This window comes from Danaus plexippus, chromosome 4 (genome assembly GCF_018135715.1).
Source record: "Danaus plexippus chromosome 4, MEX_DaPlex, whole genome shotgun sequence".
Taxonomy (NCBI): domain Eukaryota; kingdom Metazoa; phylum Arthropoda; class Insecta; order Lepidoptera; family Nymphalidae; genus Danaus; species Danaus plexippus.
The window spans coordinates 262435-273630 of NC_083538.1; the positions used below are offsets into that span (position 1 = coordinate 262435).

Sequence of the window (11196 nt, forward strand, 5' to 3'; positions counted from 1 at the left end):
GATACGACTACCCACTGCTCTTAGTTTTCAAGATATGTATGTAAGGCAGACTTTTAAGATTGACAAAATATATTGTTACAAAATGTATGTCTAAGAAAATCTCAGATGAAAAAAAATTGTTTTTTACATTAGTTTTCAGTAAGCCTGATACAATTGCCCTTTATGCTCTCTGATTTTAGATATCTTAGTTTGATTTAATTTTGAAAACGGGAATTCCTTTCTTCATGATAGCCGACACTAAAATATAGTTTGGCCTTAGTTCGTGCATGCATGTTTGTCACAACGTCTGCACTATTAACCCTTTGAAATGCATATTTGTATGTTTATCGTAGAACCAATTCTCTGGGTTTTCGTAGCATCCCCGTAGCAAATTGTGTAATAGTATTCTGTAGCTTTATGAACACCTGGTACTTCATAATCCTACTACTATTATAAAGGCGAAAGTTTGTAAGTATGGATGTATGGATGTTTGTTACTCTTTCACGTAAAAACTACTGAATGGATTTGAATGAAACTTTACCACAATATAGTTTATACATCAGAATAACACATAGGCTACAATTTTTGAGGTTTTTAATGTGAGGTCGTAAAAAAAAACACATTTTTTGCGCTTACATTGCAAACGCTGACTGAATCCTACAAGATAGATCAAAACACAATATATACAAACTCGATTGTGACTGTGGCTTGTCATACATTGGACAGACGAAGAGGAGCATCGGTACTAGGGTTAAAGAACACATCTCAGACATCAAAAACAGGCGCGCGTCGAAGTCAGCAGTGTGTGAACACACAATGGACAAACCAGGCCACTACATTCGTTTTGATAAACCTCAAATCCTCGCTCGGGAAGACAAGTATATACCGAGATTAATTCGCGAGGCTATTGAAATTAAAAAACATCCCAATTTCAATAGAGAAGATGGCTGGAATCTATCAAACACCTGGGACCCCGTTCTTAAAAATATAAAATCCCATGTCCGAAACCACACCGCAGGACCTCAAGACACCGTGAGCGCATTCTGCCGGCATCCAGAGCGGTACGCCAGAAAATTAAGAAATCGATGGCGGTAGATGATAAATAACAAGGACCAACTGACAGACATTCACACCTCGTCTGCCCGTGATCACGGTTGCTGCAAAGTAACCGAAACGTCGGGATTATGTAGTTTTTAAATAATAAAATCCGCGTAGTAAATCCGAAAAATACAAGTTTCATTTAAATGAATACTCGCGAAAATCTTAGATCTCATTAGATCAAAACAATTTACTACAGTATTGTACAATTTAAAAAGGTCTATGTATGGTATATGTTTATCTCTTAGGAATAACCCACAATAACCATTTTTTATCCTTTACTTTGTACGAGAAATAATGGCTTATTTACGAAGCGATTTTAAGCAATACAGTATTAATCCTTATCCAATTAAGTATCTTAAATACATTGTGCATTTAATAAAGATCAATATGGCTTTTTACAGCATGTAAATTAAATAAATATTTTCGAAGATATCACAGATTTAAAATGCAGAGTCATAGCAATTTCGGCGATAAATACCGTTTCGGTGATAAATACCGGCAGCGGCGCCAGGCGAACGGGGCGTGGGGGGAGCGGGGTAGGTGCGGTGGGGAAGAAGTGGCTCATCGCTGAGTGCGCGACCCGAACGCGGGCAGACGCGTGAGGGCAGACGTCGTTGACGGTTGTGTCCGTTTTGCGAATTTTCAAGGCACTAGCGATTTGATAAAAACGTATGGTCGCCTACTTTAAGTAATATAGGCCTAAGGTTAGTTATTGCCAGGTTTCTTTTTGGTTAGGAGTTACACGTACAAAAAGATACTTCATTTTTACGAATTACTTCATTGATGATTCAATTACTATATAGATAGGTTACTTACAGTTAATTATAACAAATTATATAAATAGGTTAATTATATAACGAATTACTTCATTGATAATTCAATTACTATATAGATAGGTTACTTACAGTTAATTATAACAAATTATATAAATAGGTTAATTATATAACGAATTACTTCATTGATAATTCAATTACTATATAGATAGGTTACTTACAGTTAATTATAACAAATTATATAAATAGGTTAATTATATAACGAATTACTTCATTGATAATTCAATTACTATATATATAGGTTACTTACAGTTAATTATAACAAATTATATAAATAGGTTAATTATATAACGAATTACTTCATTGATAATTCAATTACTATATAGATAGGTTACTTACAGTTAATTATAACAAATTATATAAATATGTTAATTATATAACGAATTACTTCATTGATAATTCAATTACTATATAGATAGGTTACTTACAGCTAATTATAACAAATTATATAAATAGGTTAATTATATAACGAATTACTTCATTGATAATTGAATTACTATATAGATAGGTTAATTAAATAGGCAAGGATTGCATTAAAGTACAATCATAACAATAACTACCGTACTGTATTTTTTGGAAGTATAGAAACAACACGTACTTAAGAATTATGCCGCGAAAGCGTAAGTCTAATCTTTCCCAAAGCTCTAATAAAGCTCGAACTATGAAAGTAGCTAGACTTAACGAGACGTTTCCACAAGCCGAACTGCGAAGGCTTAAACAAGCAGAGCGTGAGGCAGCTCAAAGAGCTGCTGAGACACCAGAGCAGTCCCAAGATAGACGTCGACAGCATGCTGAGTATCTAGCATCTCAACGGGCTGCAGAGACACCCGAACAGTCTCAAGCTCGGCGTCTTCAGCAAGCGACTTACATAGGGTCCCAAAGAGCTACTGAAACTGTTGAAGCTGCTGAAGCTTGCAGATGCGCTGTTGCTGAAAGGGCACAACAGCGACGATTAATATTTACAAGAAACGCGTGGGGAGTATTTGATAAAGCTGCATTTGAGTACGATGAAACTCTTGATTACGAAAGCCACAAGCTTATAAAAATAGAAGCGATGAATAAAGAATGCAGATTTTGCGGTGCTCTTAAATGGAAAGAGGAAGCTGCAGGCATGTGTTGTTCGGGAGGAAAAGTAGTTCTTCCTTCAATAGACGAGCGTGTTGAACCTCTTAAAGAACTTTTTTCAAATGAAACAGATGAGTCTCGCCGTTTTTTAAAAAACATAAGAAAATACAATACATGCTTCCATATGACATCTTTTGGAGCTGATAACATTGTGTCGATGCCAGGATTTTGCCCGACTTTTACAATCCAAGGGCAAATATACCACACAATTGGCTCTTTGCTTCCTGCTGCTAATACGCAACCAAAATTTTTGCAAGTTTATTTCATGGGTGATGAGGAAGCACAAGTTGATAGGCGTTCTGAGTACGTACCAGGTGTGGAAAGAAACACAGTTCAAAAAATACAAAAAGTTCTACATGATCACAACGTTTTAGTGCATGAATTTAAAATGGCTAAAGATAGAGTGACTAGCGATAATTACAAGGTCGTGATACACCCAGATCGTGTACCACGTGGTGAACACGAAAGACGATTCAATGCCCCGACCACAAACGAAATAGCTGCCGTAGTAGTTAGTACTGAACAAACTGCGTCTCGGGACATTGTTATTCAGGCGCACGATGGCCGGCTTACTAGAGTTCCGGACACTCATAGATTTTATGATGCTCTCGAGTACCCGATAATTTTTTGGAAAGGACAAGAGGGGTACAGTTTTGATATTCCTCAGACAAACCCAGTTACAAAACAGCCTATACCGAACAAAAAAGTGTCGTGCAAAGACTTTTATGCATATCATATGATGGTACGTCGCAACAATTTTAATTTATTGCTTCGATGTAGGCTTCTCTTGCTTCAGTTTTTGGTGGACATGTATGTCAAAGTGGAGAGTGAGCGCTTAAGGTTTATTGCTTTAAACCAAACAAAACTGCGAGCAGAAAACTATATACATTTACAAGACGCGGTCAGGAATGATGCGGATTTAGATCCAAACAATTTGGGTCAATTGGTAATACTCCCATCGTCATTTGTAAATAGCCCGAGATATCTTCATGAGTACACGCAGGATGCGTTCACATACGTGCGTAACTACGGGAGGCCTGATCTGTTTATTACAATGACATGTAATCCCGCTTGGCCAGAAATTACTAAAGAGCTCATTCCAGGTCAAAATGCAACAGACAGACATGACTTAACAGCCAGGTTATTTAAAATAAAAGTACAAAAATTGGTTGCTCTACTTACAAAAGGTAAAATATTTGGAGAAATGAAGTGTTTCATGTACTCGATCGAGTGGCAAAAAAGAGGTCTGCCTCACGTGCACTTACTGCTGTGGTTGACGGAAAAATTACGCCCCAACCAAATTGATGAAGTCATAAGTGCGGAGATACCAAATCCAGAAAGTGATCGAAAACTCTACGATACTGTAACCAAAAATATGATTCACGATCCCTGTGGTGCACTAAATCCGTCATCACCATGCATGAAAGAAGGAAAATGCACCAAAAAGTATCCAAGGGCGCTTTTGAAAGATACTCAAACTAACGACAAAGGCTATCCTTTGTACAGGCGTAGAACACCAGGAGATGGCGGCCGTACGATAACTCTAAAAACCCGAGGTGGAACACAGGAAGTATTGGTTGACAATAGCTGGATTGTCCCATATTCTCCTCTTCTGTCTAAAATTTATAACTTTCACATAAATGTAGAGTTCTGCAATACGGTACAGGCGATAAAATATATTTGTAAATATATAAACAAAGGCAGCGACCAGGCTATTTTTAACATTCGACAGCAAGGGAATGTTAATATTGACCCGAGAGATGAGGTGCAAACGTATCGAGCCGGTAGATATGTTAGTAGTAACGAAGCAGCGTGGCGGATCTTGGGTCTGCCTCTGCATGAAAGACACCCAACAGTCACTCACCTTGCGGTTCATCTGCCTAATGGTCAGCGGATTTACTTCACTGAAAACAATTTTAGAGAGAGAATGGCCGCACCACCTAAGACGACACTAACTGCATTTTTCCTGCTTTGCCAAAATGACGCATTTGCAAAAACATTACTTTATGTTGACGTACCCCGCTACTATACATGGGACGTGTCGTCGAAAGAATGGAAACGTCGTTTACAAGGCACACCTGTCGACGGCTGGCCAGGTGTGAAGGCAGGAGATGCTCTTGGGCGCATTTACACAGTGCATGTTAGTAACTTCGAATGTTACTGTTTGCGAATGCTGCTGAATGTAGTACAGGGCCCCACTAGCTTTTTGGATCTAAAAACAGTTGACGGCCAAGAACTTCAAACTTTTCGACAAGCGTGTGAGAAGTTGGGGTTGTTGGAAGATGACAACCACTGGGATGCCACAATGGAAGAGGCAGTGCTGTGTCGCTCTCCTTCGCAAATAAGAGAACTATTTGCAATATTGATATGCACTTGCGGTTTATCCAATCCTCTTCAACTATGGGATAAGTATAAATCTGCATTATCGGAGGATATCTTGCAAAGATTTGAAAGGATGGATCAAGTCAACAATGATCTATGTTTCAATGAAGCACTGAGACATATAGAGGACAAAATAATAACGATTTCCGGTAAGAAATTGTCTGACTTCGGTATGCCTACACCAGAGCGTCGAGGAGAGTTGTCGACCGATTTGATCAAAGAGCTAAGCTACGATATTGCTTTATTAGACGCTCAGGTCAGCGAAACTGAACCACGCCTGCTACCCGAACAAAAAAACATTTATAACAAAATATTACAACGAGTTGAGCTTGACAAAGGCGGCCTTTTCTTTCTTGACGCCCCGGGCGGTACAGGTAAAACATTTTTGCTTAATTTGCTTCTAGCAAAAATTCGTAAGGACCGTAAAGTTGCATTAGCGGTGGCTTCCTCTGGGATCGCTGCAACATTGCTGAGCGGTGGACGAACGGCACATTCGGTTTTTAAATTACCTCTTAATCTGGCGAGCGAAGAAACCCCAACGTGCAACATCAGTAAGAGCAGTGCCCGTGGCGCCCTCTTGCAACAATGTATGCTGATCGTGTGGGACGAGTGCACTATGTCACACAAACGCGCCATTGAGGCGCTTGATCGCTGTCTACAAGATATTCACAGCAATCGAAAGTTGATGGGTGGTGTGGTAGTGTTATTGGCAGGGGATTTTAGACAGACTTTACCTATTATCGAGAGAGGCACTGCAGCAGATGAAATTAACGCATGTCTAAAAGCCTCATATCTGTGGTCTAAAGTTGAAAAGCTTTATCTTACCACTAACATGCGAGTCCAGTTATTCAGCGATGTCGAATCAGGAGCATATGCTCAAAAACTGCTAGAAATTGGTGAAGGCCACCTAACACCGACCAAGTAGGTATGGTTCTTTTCACACAGCAATTTTGTCATGCTGTGGAGACAGAAAACGAACTTATTGAACAAGTTTTTCCGAATCTGCAACAAAATATTCTTGACGAAAATTGGTTGTGTGAAAGAACCATATTGGCACCAAAAAATCAGATTGTTGCGAAAATAAATAAAAAAATCTTGGCCGAAATAAACAGCGAAACATCAGTGTATAATTCCATTGACACAGTTATGTCATCCGATGACACTACAAGTTATCCCGTAGAGTTCCTAAACTCTTTAGAGTTGTCCGGGGTGCCATCACACAAGTTGGAATTAAAGGTAGGTGTACCCGTTTTGTTAATGCGTAACCTGGATGCGCCAAGATTATGCAACGGTACTCGGTTGCGAGTTACCGAATTAGGAAGGCATATAGTGAAGGCTACAATTTTAACTGGAGAAGCCAAGGGAGACAATGTTCTTATACCGCGCATCCCAATCATACCCAACAACTTGCCATTCAATTTTAAACGCCTGCAGTTCCCATTAAAAGTCGCATTTTCAATGACGATCAACAAATCGCAGGGTCAAACCTTGAAGGTAGCAGGCCTACATTTGGGCACGCCATGTTTTTCTCACGGTCAGCTCTATGTGGCTTGCTCACGTGTTTCCAAAGCGAAGAATCTGCATGTTTATGCTGAAGGAAAAAGATCGTTAAATGTAGTTTATAGGAGCATACTGCAGTAGCTACCTATAGGCCTATGATTAGGGCTCTGCAGTGCTTAGTTACCGTATTTCTTACTTATTACTAGACTAGACGGGACGAACCTGAAGTCCACGCGAACGAAGTCGCGGGAAAAGCTAGTATGTATATATTACTCCTTCCTTACTTACTTCCATTGTATTTAACTTTTATTTACTTGTTTGTTTCCTCTTGTTCATTAGGATTTCTCAGCACTTTCAAATGCTAATGTCATTAAATTATAGTTTGTTTCTTTAAAACTATTTGTACGCTATTAAAATTCCTAAAACCTTAAATTAAAAGAAGAAAAATGTTTAACTTTAAACACATCATTTTCTTTTATGAAGATTTTCAATATCTTACAATTATAATTCCGTGTAGAAGACTATAAGTTAAATCATTTTTCTTGTTCCGATTATTGAAAGAAAATGTAAAAAAAAAAGTTTTTTAAACTTCTTAGGAATACATTCTGTAACTACATATTATGTATACCTTAAAAGCCTCCTTTATTTATATTGAACATTAGCCACAGTGGGCCGTCCTAATAATTAAACCAGAATACTTAAATTTGATCTTCTAGTATGCAACGCTATCAAGAACGTGACTCCCATACTATGATACATTAATCTGTAGTGAGATCAATATACTTTTTTTTTATTTTACATAAAAATCTACTACATGCGTGCATTCCACTGTTGCGTGGTTTTGGTGGCGCGGAAATACCAAACAATATAAGTACCGAGTACGTTTTTGAATACTCCGGTAGTTATAGGCACCGATGTATTAAGCAGAGACGGAGTGTCTTACATTCGCATTGCGAATTCACAACGAATCATTCGGTCCATTAAATTACCGATTAATATCATATCCGATTGTACGGTAGATTTGGATCTTCATTCTATTAACACGTCACCGTCATAAAATTAGGTTTTATGTCGGTTGTCATAGTAACCATATTAAATCCACTTATGTTTTATTAAAATAACAACAGATATCACCGATGCGTAAGAGTCTGTCAACGACCAAGACTTTATGATTTTCTAATGTCATGGTTATGGAAAATGTAACTGTGTGCTTCATTAATAATACTATCCGACTATGTGGCTGTGTCAATGACTAAAAACTGTGTGATCATGTGGGTATGTAATTAATCATACATTACATACATTTCTTTTATATAAAGAGAGAATTTTAAATCTACCGATTTGTGCGAAGGTTTCAGAACCCCGTAGTGTACATAGGGATCGTCGTAGGATAGACTTGAGATATTTATTAACTATTAATACCAAAAAGACATCATATATGATATTCGCGCCTAAAAATAAAAATATACCAAATCATGAACAACTAACAATTTTTAACGAGCCAATAAATAAAACTGATCATGAAAAATATTTAGGTCTTATAATGGATAGCAAGTTAACCTGGCAATATCATATTGATCATCTCAAAAATAAAATATCCCCTTTGATAGGAGCACTACGTAGAATTTCGTTATGTATACCTAATACAATTCGTCCTATTATTTATAATTCTTTAGTAAAACCTCATATCGAATATCTTATTGAAATATGGGGAACTGCTGCGAAGTCTAACATAAAGTCATTACAAACTTGACAAAATAAAATTATTAAAGTTCTTTATAAATATGATGAATTATATATAAAAAAAAAAAACAAAATTTCTTAATATAAATCAATTATACACTTTAAAAACCTGCATGTTGATTAGAAAAATAATAACAAATAAAACACATTTACAATTACACTTTCATAAAAAAAACACATACATACCACACTAGAAAACGTAATAAACTAGAACTTCCAAAAACCAAAACCAACTATGGAAAGAAAAACATTTTATTTGAAGGAGTTCAAATTTATAATAAATTATCAGACTTAATCATTAATAGCAAGAGTTTTCCTATATTCAAAAAGCGTGTAATGGAATATGTGCAAAATAATTTATAAGTTAATGTAACCCCTACCTAAACATGTTTGTCTAATATAACTACCCGCAACATTTCATTTTACTGTATATAATTCATAAGGCAGACTTTTAAATGTACCCTCAAGCAAAATTATTGTGATTTCTTATTATAAGTGAACTTTTGTGTTCTTTATGAGAAATAAATGTCTTTAAACCGAAACCGATATGATACAATATGAACACTCATACCTAACCGACATTAATTAATTAGAAATTTTGTACATATGTATATATTTGCTTATTGAAGTGGTAATTGGATTTAAAACTATTTTGTTACTATAGATAAAAGTCGATATTGTCTGAAAAATGAAATGTAAAATTAATCTGTTGGTACGATAGTGAACCGCCAAGTGAAGCAAAAATAAAAAAGCGGCATGGCCGTATTACACTTTTCTCAAATTATTTCGGGCCATTTTCGACCTATAAGTACATTTCGCATTAAACTTGATGCCTATATTTCTGGTAAGCAAGAAAAAAGTAGCTCAAGCATTACAACTAGACAAAGTTCTTAGTTTTGTTAATTTTTTCATTCACTGACCGTTGTCAGTATAACATAAGGTCATTATCCAATGTTCTCTTTGTTTCCGTAGCATTCTTGTAGCAGATCGTTGCATATTGCTTGAATTCATACTACTTCATATTATACAATACACGAGATCTCTACAGTTTCGCAGTATTTTTTAAATATTTATTCTGCCTGGAGACTCGGAATTCGCTTTAAATTTATTATCGGAACATAAAAAAAAACAAAAGAATATTACATTTTATTTTTTTAATTTAATTTTTTATAAGGGGTCTGACAATGTCTTGTTAATGATACATATTTATTGCAACTTATTATATATTTCTGTTCATGCCTATGTCTATGTGTGGGTATATATCAAATGAAATAAATCAAATTATAATGGTAAGACCAATGTAAGGACTGACAGTTAAAAGTACTATATGAGAATGTATGTATGTATATATGGTTTGTAACCCAATATTTATGTAGAATGCCTATTTCAAAAATTTATTTATCTAACGAATTGATTGTTTTTTAAGATTTCATTATATTTTTATGTTACAATGAAATATATTTTTTTATCAAAAAAGGGGAAATATACTCTTTCCAGCAATTTTGTAACAATCTCTTCATGGATTGTACTTAACTCTTAAGAATTCCTAGTCTTTTTTTAAATTCTAGTGTACAAGACCTTTTAAACCTTTTATTGCATAGCTTCTATCGCGGGCCTTGAGCGCGGAGACCGAATTCAGAAATTCCGTAGCGAAAATTTCTAACTCCTATCATCGAACGTCGTTTCAGTTTGGCAATCTTCGGCACGGTGTATGTGTGCGTGCGACTACACTATGAGGGCTAACTAGCTGCTAACTGCTCACGACTGATTCTATCTCTTTCACACACAACGCTAGGTGCTTTTTGTCTTCGTCCACGAGTAAGTTCAAGCCCGCAACTAGTTAGACCTTATCGTGTATGTATATGTACATATATATATGGTGTTAAAATTATAAAAAAATAATTACGTGACATCACGTGTTATTAGACTTGCTGACGAGAAGCTTGTGATATAAATACAGTAGTGGCATCACACTAAAGAATACACATCCGAGCAATGAGCACTCGTCACTGACACGTATCATTATATTATTTTATTACGATTTTATTGAAATAGATAGCACAAGTTACGGCATCTCCAAAGAAAAAAAGAACAAAGAAAAAAAAATACTGCATATATAAAATAAAAATATAATTATAATTGCATAAGTTGATAAAATGCTATGCAATAGCTTCACCGCGGCAGTCTCCGAGTGCCACACGTCTATTTTTAGTCAGTTTACGTCGGAAGGACATTTTAAATTATTTTACATTATCAAATTTTTTATAAATGTATATTATTTATTTGTTTGCAACGAAAGTGTGAGAAACAATACTTGATTTTTATAAATACCTGTTTTTCTATACAGTCAAATATTCTTAACTGAGAATTAGTTAGTTGTGACTGGACTGTTAGAGTGGACTTGTTGAGATGAGTATTTTGAAATCATGGCCATAAGCCAGGTTTCTGTAGGAAACTTTACATGGAATTATTTATATATATTTTTTTTATATATTATATGTATATATTACTCCTTCCTTACTTACTTCCATTG

General features: G+C 35.9%; 2 protein-coding genes across 2 annotated transcripts; both read left to right on the top strand.

The window, feature by feature from the left end:
- The first annotated feature begins 2574 nt into the window (after positions 1 to 2574).
- On the top strand, positions 2575 to 6345 carry LOC133319515 (uncharacterized). The gene has a single exon (XM_061524362.1). It carries the CDS (start codon positions 2575 to 2577, stop codon positions 6343 to 6345), a length of 3771 nt encoding a protein of 1256 aa, XP_061380346.1.
- A 2-nt stretch (positions 6346 to 6347) lies between these two features.
- LOC133319520 (ATP-dependent DNA helicase pif1-like) lies at positions 6348 to 7061 on the top strand. Its single transcript, XM_061524373.1, has one exon. The coding sequence runs from the start codon at positions 6348 to 6350 to the stop codon at positions 7059 to 7061; it is 714 nt and encodes a 237-aa protein (XP_061380357.1).
- The last annotated feature ends 4135 nt before the right edge of the window (positions 7062 to 11196 follow it).

What these genes read in the sequence shown, in the direction of transcription:
- LOC133319515 (XM_061524362.1), top strand. Translation starts at nt 2,575, where the DNA reads ATGAAAGTAGCTAGACTTAACGAGACGTTTCCACAAGCCGAACTGCGA.
- LOC133319520 (XM_061524373.1), top strand. Translation starts at nt 6,348, where the DNA reads ATGGTTCTTTTCACACAGCAATTTTGTCATGCTGTGGAGACAGAAAAC.